The sequence below is a fragment of the Poecilia mexicana genome, unplaced genomic scaffold, assembly GCF_051168715.1.
Source record: "Poecilia mexicana isolate PSO_F unplaced genomic scaffold, ASM5116871v1 scaffold_3, whole genome shotgun sequence".
In the NCBI taxonomy this organism is placed as follows: domain Eukaryota; kingdom Metazoa; phylum Chordata; class Actinopteri; order Cyprinodontiformes; family Poeciliidae; genus Poecilia; species Poecilia mexicana.
The window spans coordinates 8,316,311-8,336,143 of NW_028263372.1; the positions used below are offsets into that span (position 1 = coordinate 8,316,311).

General features: G+C 37.1%; 1 protein-coding gene across 1 annotated transcript in view; it reads left to right on the top strand.

The window, feature by feature from the left end:
* itfg1 (integrin alpha FG-GAP repeat containing 1) overlaps nucleotides 1-19,833 on the top strand; it is a 164,093-nt gene that overhangs the window by 12,454 nt on the left and 131,806 nt on the right. Inside the window, exon 7 of the mRNA XM_014983727.2 lies at nucleotides 14,692-14,741. Coding sequence (XP_014839213.2) covers nucleotides 14,692-14,741 — 50 coding nt within the window. The remainder of the gene's footprint in view (nucleotides 1-14,691; nucleotides 14,742-19,833) is intronic.

A 19,833-nucleotide genomic window follows, 5' to 3' on the forward strand; every position in this document is an offset into this window, starting at 1 on the left:
TACGTAAAATTATAAATATTTTTGGTTTTGCTATTTTTTTTTTAGTTGTGTTGGGCCACAGTTGTTAGTACTTTTACAACACAGCAAGAAGGACCAAATTCCAAATCCCACCTATGACTTTTCTATGTAGAGTTTTCCTTTAGCTATTTTTTAAACTGTGACTCCTCATCGCCCTAAATTATGCGTATTTGGCTAACTGGCCACTCTAAATTTGAGCACAAACTGTCATGTCTGAATGTATTGTGCCTCTTTGTTGCATTGTGTCTTATGATGTGTTCAGGATGTATCCTTTATTTTACAGATTGATTGCAGATGATAGACTTCCGCCACCTTGTGATCCTGCAAATAAACCAGGTTTAGAAAAGGATGAATCATTTTTATTTTCCTTTCACAACTTTAATCCTTCTATTAATATTTTAGTTCAAACATTTTTTCAACAATTCACTGAAATTCATTAAGCAATAATGCCCAGCTGTCTTGCCAGCCAACTTATAAGTGGCTAAAGCTTAGAACTCTACATTAGTATTAGTTGTTTGAAAAAAAAAAAAAAAAAACAGCACACCTGTTTTAATTTTTGGGTTTTAACATTTAAATAATGGGAATGATTTATATCACGAACAATAAATCAAAGTGAAAAAGTTGACTGGTTCAATGAAAATAATCCAGTAATGGTGTCACTGTAATAATCTTGCGCTCCTGTCTAAAAAAATGATCAGTTTTTTTTTGGATTTTGTTCTGTGTTTCTAATTCACATCACAGGACCACGGGGGTCACAATCATGATTGAAAGCCTTGTCTTCTAAAGACGTTACTCTTGCTGTGACGGGTGTCTCGAGGGTCAGTCTGCAAACTGAACAGCTATAACTCTGTCTGGGCAAGGAGAAACATACACAAAACTGTGTGTGTGTGTGTGTGTGTGTGTTAAATGGTTTGAGTAATGTGTACTTTCTCTGGGTGAACGGACAATTTTTGGTAATTGTTCTAAAGTAATCTTGCCCCTGAGAATTATCCACATTGTGTCACTTCTTAACCACGAAGCTCCATCTGTTCTCCTGAGGATTCATGAAATAGATAAACACACATTTGTGGAAAATAGTGAAGAGAAAGGATGCATATTCTTTTTTCCACATAAAGATCTGAAAAGTATACAATGGATTTGTATTCAGCTTCTCTTAGTTTATATTTTGTAGAGACTGAGATTTTTATTTGTCTTTGTCAAAATGGCGTAAGTTAAGACTGAGTTGAGAGTTAGCTCAGGACTTTGACTGAACCATTCTAACACAAGAATATTCCTGGATATAAGCCAAATTATTATGTCTGACTTTCTTCTTCTGACTCCTTCATCAAGTCAGCTTTAAAGTTTACAACTACTAGTTATCCTGCCAACAGGATCCAGCTGAGCTCTGGATCTGTGCAGCTTCTCCAGAGTTACCATTGGTCTCTTTGCTTCTTCTCTGCATAATCCCTCCCTTTACCTATTATCTTTTGGCAAGTTTTTACAGGCGTATCATCCATTCCATTTTTGGATGACAGTGTTGGTTGTTCTTTCAAAGAGCTTGAATACGTTTGTAAGACACTGCTTTCCTTCGGCTAGAATAACAGGCAGCAATTATTGATTATTTGGACTCTATTTGCATGTCTTCAGGCTAAGTTTGCTGGTGAGGGAACCCTGGTTTCAGTTGGACAAATCTGTTTCTCAGCTGACAGCTGTGACATTTCCCTCAGAATGCCAAAGGCTCCCCCCCGTCCAGCAGAGGGATGACCCAGTCAAGGGGTTAAAGACGGAGGGAACAAATCGATACAGATAAACACTGAGGTCTTGACTGATAAGCTGCAGGATGTCTTTTAGCTTAACTATGAACAAATATACACAAGATGCAAGAGTCACAAGAGCAACCAAACACACACACACGCTGTGGTTTAATACATCTTAATTTGCTTCATTATTGTCAACATCATTCAAAGTCCATCTCAAACACAAAGTAGACATCTTTCCTGCAGACCCATAAATAAACCAATTTGATCATTTGGCTGGATGGCCTTCCTTGAGCTCGTTTTGAAACCGCCCTGCAGGGATGAACCACACGTGTGTGTGTATGCGTGTGTGTGTTGCTGCTGTGGCATTTACTATATCCCTTTGACAGCCAAAGCAGAATAGGAGTCACAGCTTGTTTGCTGGGTAACAGGCTAACAAATAAGCCTCTCAGGGGCAGTAGAGACATGAAGTAAAGGATTGGCTCTGTGCCTCGCGCCTTCCCATCACTTCACATCATTTTCTTTACCTCCGTTTCTCTTTTCCTACTTTTCAGCTGGGCTTTCTGTTCTGTTCCTACTCTCGTCTTGTTTTAAGATAATACACTTTTTCTCTAAAAAAAAAAGTACTGTTTTTTTTTTTTTTACCCCAGACAAAGGCAAACATACACCTAATGGCTCGTCTTCTTGTGTCGCCGAGTGAGGCAACAGCGTACATGCACAAAAACACGATGCATTTCAACGGCTAATACAGCAAGTGAAGTGCTGGCTGTCAGATCTTCTTTACATGCTGCCTGAACAAACCAGAGAGCTGCTGCCAGAGCTGGAAGGTGTTTTACAGGTCCAAGATGGAGATGTTATCCTCATGTTCTTTGCTTTAGATTACTCTTGTAACCTGTCTGTGTAAAATAAAAAGGTAGGACTTAGTGCTGATTTTTGAGTGGAAAAGGTACTTTGAGTACAGAATTTATGTTTTAATATTGGAAACCCCCCCAAAAAATCAGATAATTTAACTCAAAACTAAAGAAGTAGATGCTGCTACTTGAAAAATGAGTAGATGTGTAGTTTTTTTCTATCAAGTTCTAGTTTCACTTATCTAGGTAAGAGTTGTTCTAAAATAGAAACTGGCAGACAAAAAAATGAGTTCACTCATTAAAGGAGTCACACAGTGATTCTGTTCTGATGTATAGGCTCTGCACCAAACTGCACTGCGCTATCATAGTTCTTTGGCTTCTGTCACTTTCTTTTCTGCTCTCCATCTCTGCAGCTATCCAAACATCCTCAGTGTTTTACAACCACTTTAAAACTCACTTTAACTACTCAACAAAATACACCCAACTTTTAAAAAATAGACTTCCTTTACTATATTGACAAAGTACATCCTGTTTCTTTCTTGTCTCTTAATCTGTCTGTGTGGTTTTTTTTTTGGTTTTTTTTTTTATCCAAATGGGATGTTGGCACAACACTCAGATCTGTCTGCACCAGCAAAGGTGTTTTATAAGATCAGGCTGAAACTGAACCTAAGACGACTGGCAACAAACCTGCAGACTGACTTTTGTGTGTTACCCTGAACGCAACACTGCACATCATAGCTGAGCTAAACTTAGACTGGATTTGCATATATATGTTAGATTTATATATGACAAACTCCAAGAAGGGCTTTGACTGGATTGATAGGATAAGTTGTTCGTTAAGATATCAACAGCCCAGAAGAAGAATGGAATCAAGTGAACTATTTGCACTCAAAGCAATGATGTGTGGATAACCTTGGAGTGATGTCTCACACCTATCAATGAATACACAATAAGCTGTGACAAGCAGATACAGCTTATTGTTTCTACTTACATGTTGGTCTTCTGTACTGAGATCAACAGTACAGTAGACACATATCACAACATTTGTTGTTATGCGTAGGATTTAAGGAAAGATATTGGAGGATGTGGAAGTTTTTATACACCTTGTCATCAATAGATAGATGCCGATGTGAAGAATGGAGCCAGAAAGGCAATGAAAACATTCATCCAAATAAAGGAAATCTTCAACCTTGAAGGATTTGTCACCAAGAGCAAAAGTTTTACAGTTTTATTTGAACACCGACATGAACTATACTATCCTTTTTTGAGCATTTATTTGCAGTACAATTGTCAAAACCATAGAGACTGCAAACCTTTACAACTGTTTGAAAAATAAGATGAGGAACACTGACATTTCCCACTGAAACAGCTAAGTGTGAAAGAAGATATCCTTAAGAGAAGCTGACGATGGATCAGCCACGCTCTGCTGATGAGATTTGGAGGCAGATGTCAAAAGTCTGAGCTGAACCAGCTGGAAAGAAAGACACAGAATACAGATGGATGAAGATCACTGGTCAGCGGTCTTTGCTCCAAGGAGCCAGCAGGTGATTTTAATAAGTGTAGTAAAGTAGATAGTTGATGTTATCATTTGTAATAAGAACATAAGAGGTGATCATCAAAACCCCCCAGTGTGGACTTGGCTCTGAGGTCTTTCCAGATTATTTGCTACATTCATTAAAAAGTGCTCTTCATTGTGAATCCAATTAGGACTAACTCAGCGAGAGGGAGAATCTGAATCTAAGTGTTTCTCCCTGGAAGTTTGTCGTAGTCTGAATTTAGACATTAGAGATTTTCTGTTTTCAGATAATTTGGGACAATATTCGTGTCAACACTCTGTCCATTGCCTTTATGGGAATGGATGATATTTACAAATATGTTTTTAGCTGATATATGTACATTATTTCAGGTGAAGATTAATAACTTTAAGAAGACATAAGGAGGTTTTGGAGCCAGTCTTCAACATGATAGCTTGACTTGATTATACACATGCACTGAATGCCACTTATCTGGAATTCCCTAGATAGATAGACAGATATTGGTGCAACATCTTTCAAATAGATGTGCATCTAACTTTAAACCCTACATGGTTGATATTGTATCAACAAAGGCTCCATGATATTAGAAAATCTAATCTGTACTTCTTATTCTGAACATTATTGTCTTTTGTGTCTAGTGTGAGCTTTGTTGCCCTGTCCTACTGGCTAAATGTTGCATTTGCTACTAAAATACTACTTGAAAACTTGTAAAATATAGTAATCAACAATTAGTACACTCCAAACATTAACTGAATGTCATATTAATATAGCAATGACTACTCTTGATACTCTTGATTTTGTAGTCTTAGTATCAGCATTGTTACACTGTGCTGAACATGATGGAAACTAGATTTGGTAGCTCTAAAATCTAAGGAAACTTCTAAATGATTTGCTTCCTCTGTCAATAAGTTATAGACCCTTTTTTGTGCTTATGATCTCAGTATTTTAAACTCAGAATGTTCAATTTTTTTCATTTTGTTTTGTTGCCATGTTTTAGAGACCGTCTACTGTTAGAAATCAATCAGCTTTAGAAAACCCATAATTGTGCCCTTCAAGGGTCAACATCAAATCTATAGAGAGTTTGTGACATTTATTGTTTTTATGGGCCCAAAAAATATCAAGATTACCTTTCCTCACAGACTTTTCAAAGTTACAGTTTTTCTAGTCAGGCGAAGTGAACCAAGCAAACATGAGTTAATGGAAATGTTTTGTATTAAACAAAAACATGGTTTGTCTCAAACACAAACTGTTTGTAAAAATGTAAATGCCAACTTTGACCTTATAGATAACTGTGTTGTGAAACTTTAACCTGAGTAACGGCTAAATGTGATTAAAGTCTGATGCCCTTCCTCCTGTCCTGAAGCTACACTTGACAACATGCCACATGTACAATAAGCATGATATGTTATTTCAGAAAAAACTTACAGTCTGAGATACTTGAATCACAACCATGACTGTGCTGTAATCAGTATTCTCACTGATTACTGACAGAATTTACCCTCTTGTGCTTATGTGCCATATTCGTTAGGCGACACAGTTACCACATTTGCCTTTTTGTGTTCTTGTCCATTCGCAAAAACCATCAAATGTCCGCTGCTTACCTTTCAGAAAGCGTCATAGCACCTTTTCAGGCTGCAAATAAAGGGAAGATGCAGTGGCAAGTGGGGAGGATGATGTGAAAGTGAGTCAAAGCAAGCAGATGGTGCACCCTCATGTCTGCTGCCATCTATCTTCCCAGAGTCAGAGTTCACCCTCTCTGCTGCAGCTCAGAATCCTCCGAGCGTCGCCCTATCTGTTTATACAGAGGCTAATAGGACGGCCGGTCTTCATCCCTGTACGGCACCTCGGCATAATGGAATACTGGAACATAATGCCGCTCCAGTCAAACACTCAACTGAGGCCTTCAAATTGCCTCCAATCCCCTTAACAAATCTGCAGAGAGGCTATGAATAATTTGAGGGCCTGCTCATCTCTTCTGTCTTCTGTTCTTCACTTCTCCTCCTCCTCTTCAGATTAAACCTGAATCAGATAGCTTGATTTTGCTTTTTTTTTTTTTAATTACAAAGTCCCAGACAATTTACCAGACTGATCTAGTTCAGCTTCAAAGATCTTAAGCAGAAGTAACATTTGGAAGAAGTACCCAGGATGAATACAGAGTAAAATGCTGACCGCCAGAGTGGAGGCAAAAGTAGACATGTTGTCACAATAACACATTTTGATAAATAGTCCCAGAAGTTATTGTGATTATGATAATATTGTCGTTTTGAGGCTATTTTCAGGTAATGTGATGATAATGGTGTAATAATGCAAGAACACATTCTCAAAGATCAGTAAACTATAAAGTCTAATGAAGATTTAAAACTGAATTTTGAAGACATTTTAAGTATTCAAAATGAATAAAACAACAAACAACAAATAAAATGAATTATGGAGTCTGTGCAAACAAAGTCATCCTTCAAATAAAAGGACTAGTTGAGACCAAAGCACCAGACTGAAGACTTTAGTTATCCAGTTTTTGGTAGAAAAGAGAAAAACGATAAATAATGCAAATGGAAATTACTGAGCTTGTTTTAATTTATCATGTGATTTACTGATTTGTTGCTTATTGTAATAGACCTTAGAAAAAAAATCTTTTCACTTTATTTCTCCTATTATTGCTCACTTTTAATTTTTTTCAAATACAAGCTGCAGATTTCAGATGCAGAAATGAGATCTAGAGCCTGTTGAAGGAGTTTTTGCCTGGATTTGACCTAAAGAGGAGTGGAACCTTTGTGCTGCATGGGCCCATTTTCCCTGCAGTGTGTGCCTCAGTTTACCTCGCGGAGCTGTTTGTTTTAGAAATACTTGAGCTGTGTCAGTCGGGGCTTCTAAAACCCTGCTATTAGGAACAGACACACTTGCAATTATTCCGTTAGCGTGAAAGGACTGGCTGATTGTCGATGATTGGCTGGATCACAACCTGATGACAAAGGAACTCGCAGATCCACACGCAGACATTTAAATAATATGCTGAAATCAGCCACGCCGTGCGGGGGTGGGCGTTTGTGTGTTTGTGCGGGCGCCTCGCCGCGAACATGCTCATGTGGGTGTGAAGGCAGGAATGTTCAAGTGCCGTTGTGATGGAGGGACAATTTTAGCACCGTCACAAAAGCTGGAGTCAGCATGCGAGCCCAGGATTATAGATTACCTTCTGTTGCGAAAGAGTCGCCTTTTGCTTCTAGTGAGCTGCCTTTTTAAGGTCCAGATCTACCTCGAACCACGTGTTGCTTTCTGTAGGTGTCTCTCCCAGTCTTTCTTGTGGGTTTTTAATACTTTTGTTGTGTCTTCAGACGTCACAGGCAGCATATCTCCCATTTCCCGGCAACATGACATTTTACTTACAGCTCTGAGTCCCTGCAGCGGTTATGCAAGCCCAGCTTCCCACACAGAAACACATTTATATACTTCAATTATATATGCATCCTTCCAGAGTGGTGGAGGATGACAGCTCCATTAGCTTGTGGTTTAAATGCATGTATTTACTCAATCTGCAAAGAGCCAAGTCAGTATTGCTGAACTGGTTCAGGACTTAATTTTTGGAAACTTTGCAGTTTTTTTTTTAAATGGATAACTTATAGATTGTATAAAATGAATTTGTAGATGGTTTGGAACAGTTGAGTTTGCAAGATTTTAAGAATCACAGGAAAAGGGAAAATGTTGACTCCAAAGTAAAGTGGAGTGATAAGTTTCAAATTCTTAATTATATTTCACTTACTTGTGAAGGCATAGTAACATAGCAACAAGACTTTAGAAAGACAGTTTTTAGTGATTTTAGACAGAACATGTCTAATCATTGCGTATCAATGGAGATGTTGAAAAGTGAGAAAAAAACCTGCTTTTTCTCAGTGAGCAAAGTAGAAAAGTGGCATCTGGATTGAGTGATCTTGTTTATTTACTTTCTAAACACCTCAGAATGCCTTAAGAAAAGTTTTTAGTCATTTTACACAAGAACATGTCTAATCATTGTGTTTAGTTAGAGCAAAGTTGGTTTAAGTAAAGCTTTATCTTGGCAAGAGAAACAGAAAACGGACAACTTCACAAAACTGCTGTCTCCATTGAATGCTCAAGTTTATTGTCTAAACCACATATGTCAGAGTCAAGGCCCGCGGGCCACATCCGGCCCGCGAGAAGGTTTTTTGCGGCCCCTGGGATGATCTTGATTTATTATTAGAACCGGCCCGCAGACCGCAGCAAGCCGGCACCCCGTCTGAAAAAAAATATCTTCCTTATTTGAACTGTAAGCAGTTCTTTAAATGTTCTGTGAGATTATGTACTTACCCATGTATCCATAACAACCGGAACTTTCAATATCCACCAAGTTATTGCCGAAATATACCGTCTATTAAAGAGTGCCCCCCGGATTAATTACATTCTCTGCAGCTGCAGCTGCGAAGTTACCGTATTAACCCGATACTTGCTGGAAAGTGCAACGTCTCCCCTTTCAGAAACCGTTGGAATTTTTCCACTTAGCGCTACGTGTGGCGGAATTACGGTACTGCAAATTTAGATGTCGCCGGCGACACATCTAAATTTGCAGTACCGTAATTCGCCGGCGACACATCTAAATGCCTTGACTCTGACATATGTGGATTAATAGATTTTTGCACTTTATTTTATTGTATTTCAATCCAATTATATTTTAAAAATATTTCAGTTGTGTCTGTTGAAAATTAAAGATTACTGACAGAGCCATAAGAAAATATTGCTTTATTTATCTGATCATATTGGAATATATTTGTTAGGTTTTCAGTAGGTTCAATTAGGTTCACTAGACTATATGAGTCATTTAAAAAAATTTCAATGAACATTCGATCAGTCCGGCCCTCGGCTTGTAGCTAAATTTTTTATTTGGCCCTCCGTCCATTTGACTTTGACACCCCTGGTCTAAACATCTCAAAATGGGTAAAAATAAAGTTTTTAGTGGGTTTAGACAAGAACATGTCTGACCATTGTGTTTAGACTTACACAATGATCAGACATGATTGATCATTGTGTAATGATTTTAAAATTAAAGTTTTTAAATCAACTTAAATTTTTAAAATTTAATCTGATTTTAAAAAGATGCTTTATCATTTTCAAGAATGGTAACAGCATAATAATGCAAGCACACATTCTCAAATGTTCTGTAGATTTTAAAATCTTTTGATCTTTAACACTGGAACTGGAAGACATTTTAAATATCCAAAATAAAAACAAAAGAACAGAAACAGCAGATAGTATTAATTACAAAGTGTCAACAGTGTAAGCAAAAATGTCCTGAAAAAAAGGGGCTATAGTTTAGAGCAAAGCCCCAGACTGAAGACTTTTGTCATCCAGTTTTTGCTAGAAAGAGAGAAACGATACATCCTGCAAATCGAAATTATTAACATTGTTTTAATTTATCATGAGTTTAATTGATTTATTGCTGTTCACATGAACTCCTACCATTAGGTTATTATTCGTCTTTCTCAGATGGTACCAACACTGGTCTGTCAAAATTTTATGACTGACTTTCATTCTTTTTTGTTCCATTTATTGACTTGCAGAGCGAAGAGTGAAAATAATATTAAAACATATTCCTCTGAGTCCAATATAAGACCTGCACATATATCAGGCCGTCTCCTTGTCTTGTTCAATTTGATGAAATTGTATTTATAGCATACCAAATCATTCCAAAAGTAATGACATTAAATGAAACTTTACGTTGAAGATATGTGAAGTCTCAATTGTGCTATGAAGAAAAACCTTCCATTAAGCCACTATTTGATCCCAAGTTGGATAAAAAAACAAGTTTGCCTTTATATAAAAAGAATATGACTCAACCAGAGCCACTGTAGCTCTGTCTGACTTTAGTGTGGCTTTTAGGAGTTTCACCACTTTACCAGGTGCTGGGTTAATTGTTTTTACAATAATCTGGCTTTCTTAATTACTAAAGACAATAACATCCCAAACCCTGTTCTTGTTACACATAATATAATATAATATCAATATAATTTAAAAACAGACACTAATTGGATTCTTTTTTTTATCAGTAAATTGAAGGTAATTTCTCTTTAGTGGGAGTCGATTTGAATATTGAACCTGACAAACAACACAAGCCCAATTTACCAAGACACTCATGCCAATTCAGAAACGGGTTGTGAAATTAAACGATGTTAGCATATGCTAAAGTAATGAGAATATTACAAGGAGGACTCTGTCTTTCTGTCCTTATTTATGTGATGTCTCTTAATTTGAAAAAAAGTAAAACTGTGTTGCATTGAACAATAGTGGCACCACTTATGTTTTGTATTAAAGGGGCCATATTATGTGTTTCCCAGGTACATTGTGCCATTTTATAGCATAATCAAGTAACAAAATGAACTTCAGTTGTTATAAAAAATCCTGTATATATCCATAATGACTCAAAAATAAATGTTCCTTCCTGATTTAACATCTTGAAATTGGGTCTCCTGCTCTTTCTGAAACTCTGCCTTCAGGAAGTCATCACAGCATCACTCCTCTTTAACCCTTTAATAACATTTTTAGCTGCAGCTTGCATAATGAGCTCAGCAGATGCACAGTCCCACCAGGTGTTTACTAATTGCTGATGGCTAGTCTGAAGGTGTTAAGGGGGTGTAATTGCAGGTGGGGCCTCCTCTGTGAGGCAGAAGCTCAGAAACCTGGAACTTGCAGCTCCAAGGAGGAGCTTCGTCCTCGAAGGTAGAGCTAGGAGTATTTAGACGTTTTACACAGCTAAATGGTTGCCATTGATATTAAAGGATTTCTCAAACATGCATGTAAAAAATCAAAGCAACACTCTATGTATGTTTTTGTCAAGGGAATATCATTGTAACATGATGCAAAGCTCAAAAAAGTCAATTTTACATAATACTGCTCCTTTAATTTGCACTTTATGGGTTTATTATAAAGTTAACTAATGAAGGAAGACTTGAGGAACAAAAGTTAAAAAGGTCTTTCATTCGGGCTCAACAGCAGATTTTTTTTCCAGAGATCTGTCTGTGCTCATCTCTCTTTTAACTTCGATCGGTGGGGAGGCAGAGGACCTGCTCCACAGTCACAGCAATAAGAGTTTGCAAAATGAAGATCTCTGTATGCATCTCTCTGCTCCAACACACTCCTCTCACTGAATCAGCAGACTCACGGCTAATCAGCCAATCCCGGTTGGATTCTGTCTAAGAGGCCTGATTGGCTGATTAACTAAGCTCATCAAGATGCCACCCGTAGCGGCCACAGGACGCACACAGCAACGAGGAGAAGGACAAACACACAGCCAGCGTTTTAGTGTGAACCCTGCGCTCTGTGTGTAATGCATGCATGAATTGGTTACTTGCTTTGTTTATGTAAAATGTTCTGAGTTCATGTTCACAACTTGTTTGAAGTTTAAAGTACATTCTGGGTTTTAATGGTTGTAAAAAAAATATATAATAATAAAAAAGAAGAGGCATTTAGTTTGAGGCTGTGGTAACAACAATCAAATCCTAAATCTGAAAATATTCATTAATAAATCACCAAAGTTGGTTGTTGGGATGCTGAGGTTTTAGGATGAATGTAACTATGTAGCTATATTTCAGAATAATACCCGACTCTAAGATGTTTTAGATGTTTCTGTTGCTTAGGAAACTCTCTAATCAGACTCTGGGCCTGATGGTGATTGAATTCTGAGGTATTTTTGGGCCCAAATAATAAATTAAAAGCCCCCTGATTAAGTTCTTTGTCTGTGTGAGGATGGAGGTGAGTCATGAGTCTTGTGGAATATTTAGTCCTATAGTCAAGTTTCTTTGTATAACACAGTTTAACGTGTTTTACACCATAAAAACATAAGAAAAAAACAATTATGAAACAAGCACTAAACATTGTATTTTGTCTAACACCATCATCAAAATCATTAAGCTAATATACATTGAACATGTTGCTCACTGTTCTAGTTATTATGAATCAAAGAGAACTATAAACAGGTGGGTTTTTAGCCTTGATTGTTTCGGCAGTTATGCCGTTTTCTGAAAGTTTGTTCCAGATTTGAGGTGGCAAGAAGCTGAATGCTGCTTCTCCATGTCTGGTTCTGGTTCTGGGGATGCAGAAGAGAACCAGAACCAGAAGACTTGAGAGGACTGGAAGGTTGATGCAACAGCAGATCTTTAAAGGGGCAGTATTATGTATTTTCCAGGCACATAGTGCCAGTTTATAGCACAATTAAGTAGCTATGTTGCCTTCATTTGTTATGAAAATGCTATACATATCAAATATGACTCAAAAGAAATTTGACTTTGTAAATTAACACCTACAAATTGGGCCTCTAACTCTTTAAAAACGCCTGCTCTTTCTGACAAATCTGCCTTCAGGAAGTCCTCACAATGTCGCACCACTATTAACCCTTTAACAACTTTTTCTTTTTTTTTTTTTTTTACCAGCTTTTCACTGAGAAGTAGCTCCTATATTGAGCTTAGCAGATGCCCAGTTCCACCAGGTGTTTGCTAATTGCTTCTGGCTAGTCTGAAGGAGCTGAGTGGATTAGTCGCACGTGAGGCATTTTGTACATCTAAATAGTTATGACAGGTGATTAAATGATTTCTCTTAATGAGTGCGTCAAGGCAACACTCATGTATGCTTTTGATGAAGGAATAACATTATAACATGATGAAAGTAGATTTTACACAATTCTGTCCTTTTAAAGCGTTGTGGTACTATGCCATTCAACGATTTCTAAACTAAAGTATTTTAAAGTCTATTCTTTAATTATAGAATGATGGGGGTCTATAGTTTCACACATCATTCCTAACCAATCCCACCGCTGTGCTTTAAACTCGCTTCTGGCGACAGCATGTGCGTTGGAGGCAATCACTCAATGTAAAATGTCTGCCGTTGCCATGTTCATTATGCAGGACCTCCACTGTTCCCCTCACTAATGCAACAACCTTTCCTACTTTCCTTGTTCCCAATCCATTATCACTCAGATGTTTTTTTTTTCTTCTATGCAGAGCTCTGCAACGCATTGAGCCCAGCCCAGCTCTGCTCTGAGGCAGATCAATGACGATATTTATTTCATGTCCAATTATTGGGGCAGAGCCACAGAACACGGCGATTAAAGTAATCGTCGTCTCGCAGAGAAGCACACAGAAAACCGCATTAAAAGTGCAGCCTGCAGCTCGAAGCTTCAAGCACAGGCAATATGAGTACAAGTGCAGGGTTATAAGATTCCAATAGTGAAAGCTACAGGCATTACCAGGGGGCGAAGACCTGAGAAAGCTCAGAGAAATCCTGTTGCTCCGAGCACCATATTTTCTCCATTATATGTATTTTTTTCCCCCTTTTCTTCACCTGGTTTTCCCTCTGACTGCTCAAAGAAGCTAATTCATTGTGGAATCTTTAATAGATTTTCATACAAAAACATACTACAGATTACTGTGTAATTAAGCTTCTTTTATTCATTAACACACTACCTCTTTATGATATTTCTGTTTCCTTACATAACGGAGCTGTGCTCCTCTTGGGAAGACCAGGAAGCAAAGTATGGCAGGATCTATTCTTCTTGTGATGAATGTGTATGTTTTGCATTTTTGTATTGTCTAAAATAAACAGCTGTAATATTCTTTAGGGGATTCAGTTCATACTTGTATTCTTTCTGATGCGACATTGCTCAAATATGAAGCAGATTTTCTTTTTTTCTTTTACCTAATCTGAAACGTTTACCATCAATATTTGAAATTACACAGTTCCTTTCTCTGATTGGCTGTGCTAAGTACTAGAACTTCACATTTGTCCTCACTGATCTGAAAGTTTTCTGTCATCCATATTAAATTTAAAAGTTCATCAGCAGGTTCTGTGAGTCATCAGGTGACACTGCAATTGCTAGCAATTTAATTTATTCTTGACAGACAAACTTTAAAAATGTTGCAGTTTATACTAATGGAACTCATGCAATAGGTGTTTTGGGGCATCTATAAGTTTGTTTAGAAAAAACTCAATCTAATGGTATTCGTCTATAAACACAAAAGAGTTGATGTAAAAAAAATTGTACTGCATTTATTTGTGTACATCAGCTAATATCAATTGTACCAAAAATATTTCTCGGCAAACTTGATTCAACATGATTTGTCTTTTGATCAGTCTTTGTTTCTCCTGTGCAAGTTTAACAGTAAATAAATAAAATAAATGGAATTTCCATCGGCTAAATTAAGTCAGAGAAAACTGCTTTCTTTTTTTTTCTTTTCAGCCTGCAGTCATTTCTGCATTTAATTTGTTTTTATTCAGTTTGCAGAATGTGGGTGTGAAGTTCTGACTTATTTAGTTGACTCTCTCCTCCTCGGTTATAGCAATAATTGGAGGGGAAAATAATGTAGTTTTATGTGCAGGTTTTGATTGCGACTTTTCTAGTTTTTCTACAGTAGCAAAGCTCTCATATGTGGTTTACCCCGGGCTTGATCATGCTGTCATTTCAACAATTTTATTTGAAGAATAATTACCAAATGGAAAAACAATATCCCTTCTAATAACGTGCCTTCTCTTTTCTCTCACCTTTGTTTCCTACAACAGATTTATTCCTGACAACTGAAGGTGGGAACTTTGAGACCTGGCTAAATAAGGTAACAAATGTTTATTATCTTACCTGATTTACAGATGAGGCCCATTGACCCAGATGAATCTATCTAAAATAAACAGGAAAATGTGTAAACGCGTTGGTCTTGTAGCTTTCAAGTAAAAACAATCAAAACTATTGCATATAAAGTGGAATAAGTTCATTGGACGTGTCATGGGATTTCCTGGATTTCCTGGCACTGCTACCCAACTACTTGATATTCTAGGAGAGCAGGAAGTGGAGACCATGGCTCTTGGTTTTTGTCAGAGGGGCCTGTTTGAAATGCAGCAGGTTGATTCAGAAGCCCGACAGTACTTTATCTTATCACAGAGAGAGGGAATATGAAAAAGAAAAGAGAGGAAAGAAGGGTGTTGAAGCAGAGACAGAGTGAGGGTTTCTGCAAAGTTAGAATGTTTGGGAGGAGGAAAGAAAATCAAGCAAGAGCAAAACAGAACAAACTTACCTCTCTGCTCTAAGACCAGATGTGTGATGGGTGGAATGAACAGTTTAAGTAATAAAAATATAAAAATAAAAAAGGCATGATCAAACTTTTTTATACATTTTTCAGATATGTGTATGTAAATATTAATCTGCTAAGATGCTAAATTATATCAGAAAAGTTTTAAAAGTGTAATGTTGCAAAATAAGTGATGTCCTAGCATATTAGAGCATTCCGGGTATTAGTAAGTACAGAGTTTACATATGTTACTTAAACCCTGGATGTGTCATAATAAATGTTCTTTATAAAGACACCCAAGCATTCACTTTTCATTTATTATTTATGCCTGGCAGTTTCCTTGCAGCTTATCTACATTTATATGGGCTCCTTAGGTCTTACTAGCAGCACTTTGAGCTCTTTACACATTTCAAATACTGCGTGTAATATCTAAGAATGTAAAACAAATCTGTAAAAATCCATCTAGAATAGTAAAAGTTGACTGAGCAGCTTTCATTTACTGGAGACCCTAAATTCTGTTCTCATATCTGAGTCTGACCCAATCTGAATTTTTTTGGACAGATGACATTTTCACATAATAAATGTCAGTGTGATAGCAAATCTGAATGGGCCTATTTTCCACTTTAGTTCTGTCCAGGTCAGTAAATAAGTTAAATTGAATAACACATATCTGATTTTATTTGAGTTTAGTCTGAGTTTATTTGATTTAGTTTAGCAGAAAGGGAATTAGCTGAATGGTTGTTCTTAATAGACCAATGATTAAGCTAAAACAGCAGTTTATTAGTCAGTCTAGGCAAAATGTTTTTCCATTTGTGTTTATTTTGCATAAAAGAAACTATCTGAATCTTTTCTCATTTATGTAAAAGGTTCAGTTCCCTTGTCCGTCTATCCAGTGTGCCAAAGAATAACTTGTTCTGCAAATTGAAGCCTTTAAAATCAAGTGGAACAAAGTACTGAGCCCAGGTTTGGGTGCTAGACAAAGTGAGGGTACAGATTGATTTACAGATGAATGGAGCCTCTTCCTTATCCAAATAAATCCTCTTCACTTTATGAATGACCGCCATCTTATTCTCAACTTCTTCTCATTAAAAAAGCCAAATTGCTTCCTTTCATGCAAGCTTTCTCTGTGCTGTGTTGTGTTGCTTTTCTCTAATGACCCTCATCCTCAATGCACCAATTCATCACATACACCAACAAGCCCTAATATCAAAACACAAAAAAGCTGTTCTGGTTGCACACCCCTACGCTTGGGAAAATATAGTCAAACACGGAAGACCAGGCCATTTCCCAGCAAGCCATCAGCATTAGGCCACTGTTAATCCCTTCATGTTGTTCAGCTGTATCTATCGGTCACAGGCCAGTAGACTCTCACTTGTTTTTTTTTTTTTCTTCCACCACTTTTTTTTAATTAATCGCCTCGGTTTTTCTACCGCCTTAGTCTTATTCCATCACTGCCCATTCCACTATTTTCTCATGATTACACAAGAGAGGAAAGTCACAGCAGTGGAAGTAAAGTAGGAGATATATAAAGAGACGCATCGGCCAGCGAGTTACCAAGCGGTGCAAAAGGTCAGGTCTGTGACATGATAGATTGAATTGGTGACACTGGAACAAACTGCGCTTTGCTGCACAAACATGTCAGCATTCTGATTTTCAATTTTGTAATTTCACCATTTCACCAAGGAGAAAGAAAAAGCGGGGAAACATAAAATATTCATCTTAAACACAGAGTAACGGAAGCAAGTTGCAAGAAATGTTTGGGTTATATTTCAAGAGGAAAAAAAACACAAAACATTTTTTCATTGTTTCCTGTTTCCTTGCCAGTGGTTAGTGTAAATTTAATTCCTTGTGACAGTAAATAGACCAAGCTGTGCAGCCAGAGTATTCTTTAGTTGTTATCACATCAAAGAAAATAGCAAGGCAGCTTTTATATTATCCATCGCTGTATTTGAGCTGCCTTGGCATCATTATTTCGATCTTAAAAGCAACACGAAAGGATTTGTTTCACTGAGCTTACATGAACACATGCAGCCCATAAAGGGTTACCCTAATCCAATGATAATGACATTCTTATCATATCACCTATTAGCAAATACAGTGCTTTTACTGACACTTATTTAAAAATAGAATATATTTCCTCTTTGTTTTCAGATTTGAGCTATGTGTGTTCCTCTCTGAATGAAAGAGAAATGTATTTGGGGTAATTCAAACAGACGGCATCAGCAATTCTACAGCGTGTAATCCCTTAATCTTCACACATCAGTTAGCCGTCCTCAAACACGCTCAGTTTTTTAATCATGTTCCATTGCAATTAAGGAACCAGCACCAGTCAATCACACAGATGTCATCCCTGATACTCAAGTTGACACCATAAATCCATGAGTGACCAGAAACCCTGATTTACTTGCTGCAGAATATATTGTTTGTATGTCTGGTAAATATTATTAAAAGTTAGTAAAATTGAATGATTTTGAAGAGTTATTTCTAGTAGTGGCATGTTGCTCCCACTTCTTGATATGGAAAATTATATGAAACCTTTGACTGTTAGGTCTGTGTGAATGGGAACCTATGCATTCTCTATTAAAATGTTACTGCAGTGGACCGATAATGACATTGCTTAATTTCAAGCTACACTAGGCAGACACTCTGTCTGCACTGATGAAGATTTATTCACATCCCTATGTTAAATGCTCAGAGGAAGTTGAATTGATAACTATTTTTGATTAATTTGACACTCATTAAACACGACTGGACATTTCCTTCTGGAAATGTGGTAGTTTTGTACATTAAGTAGTGCTTATGCAATCATTACCTCTTATTCTTTTGTTATGGTGGAACTCTGTCTAACACACTCCAAGGAAAATTTAAATAAAAAAATAAAGTGCCACCATAATTGAACTTTGTCAGAATTCAGTGCATTCAACATGATGTGAAAGGTTAACTCAACAGCACACTTTAGTTTCTACAAAGGCTAAAACTTAATTTCGCTTTGGAACTGTCATGATCTGTGTTTCTGTGTAGTTATTGTAAGGTTTTTATGTGTTCAGTTTCTGTCCTGTGAGTCTCTGTCTCTGCGTCTTCCCCTGTTGATTGATCCTAGCTGTGTCTCGTTCCTTGATCACGCTCCCAGTGTATTTAAACACATCTGTTGTCTTTGTCCCTTGTCGGGTCCTCGTTGTATGTAGCTTGTCGTCAGTAGTTCTCAGTCGAACTGTATAGTCCTGAGGCTACTTTGCTCCATGTTCAGTCTTTGTGCCAGTTGCTACCGGTATTTAGCTGTGTGCTTTTGTCTCTGCCGTGCTGCCTGATCTGGACGGTTTTTGAGCCACTTTCATCATTAAATTCATCATCATCTTCATCAGTACCTGGATCTCTGCGTTCATTCTCACCACCGCAAACCGTCACTTCATGACAGGAACTTGTTGCTAACTGTGGGGCAAACTCCTTAGTTTCTTCCTGATAAAAGAAACACAGTTTTGTATATTTCTAATCTATAAAGTAAGCATATTTCCACAATCAGTTGATGTTTGAGTGGAAAAGGTTGTATATCAAGTTTTTTGTGTATGCTAACCATTTGTACGTGAGGTCTCTGGTCTGGTCCAGCTGAACCACCTGATTTGGGTTTTAGATCATATCACTATGACATAAAAAACTGTATTACTAAGAATTTAGAAAGAACCTATTGGTCATGACAGCCAAATAGCTAACAGAATATCATGCATATCAATAAGGGATGTATCTGATGAGTTTTACCACCAATCTAAAAGAAACAAGCAATTTTTCCTCTGGTATCTCTGAACTGTACTTATTTACACAACTTTAATATAAAGGGGGAAAACGTTGTGTAAAAGCAGTACTCATGTCAGTTTTAAGATAAAATTTTAGAAGTGCTGAGAACATACACAGTCATACAGAGACACTGACGCATACTGTCTATGTTCTGAAGTCCGTTAAAGAGATTCCCCACTGGTACAAGTATGCTAAGCTAGCAGTGACACAGCTTAGTAATAATAATGTTCTGTGTTCTTCAGCTGAACTGGACTTTGGTCAATGTTAGTGTTTTTTTACTGCTATGTTTTTCTGCCTTTGTATGCACTTCCAGTGGTTTCCAGTATAGAAGGTATTTGCACTGCTTTTTTGACTCGTATTAAGAATTTATAGTTTCATTATTATTTTATTCATGGTGACTTTGACTCATCATACAAAGTAGGTGTTTTCATTTTCTCCAAAAACAAGCGTATCTTTACACAGAAACACAACTCTTTATTTTTTAAAGACTTTTTTTTTTATTTTTTTTTTATAAAACTGATGACGTTTTCAAACTCAATATGTGGCCCATTAGGATTATCCTTCCTATAAGCGATGAGCAGTCATGCAAAAAACCCATTTAGATGTCAAAACATAGAATTACTAACTGACTCGAAAGAGGCAACATAAATCTAACGGGACAATTACTTTGGCAACACTAGTCATCAGTCTCCTAATCTTAATGTCTCAGGAGGGAGTTAGCGAGATGAGTCGTTTCTATAATGGATGGTTGAAATACTTTGCACCACACTTTTTAAGTATGCTCAACAGCAGTTTGTCACATTTCAAAACTACACTAAAACAATTCCATAAGTAGCAGTGAACTACGGCCTTA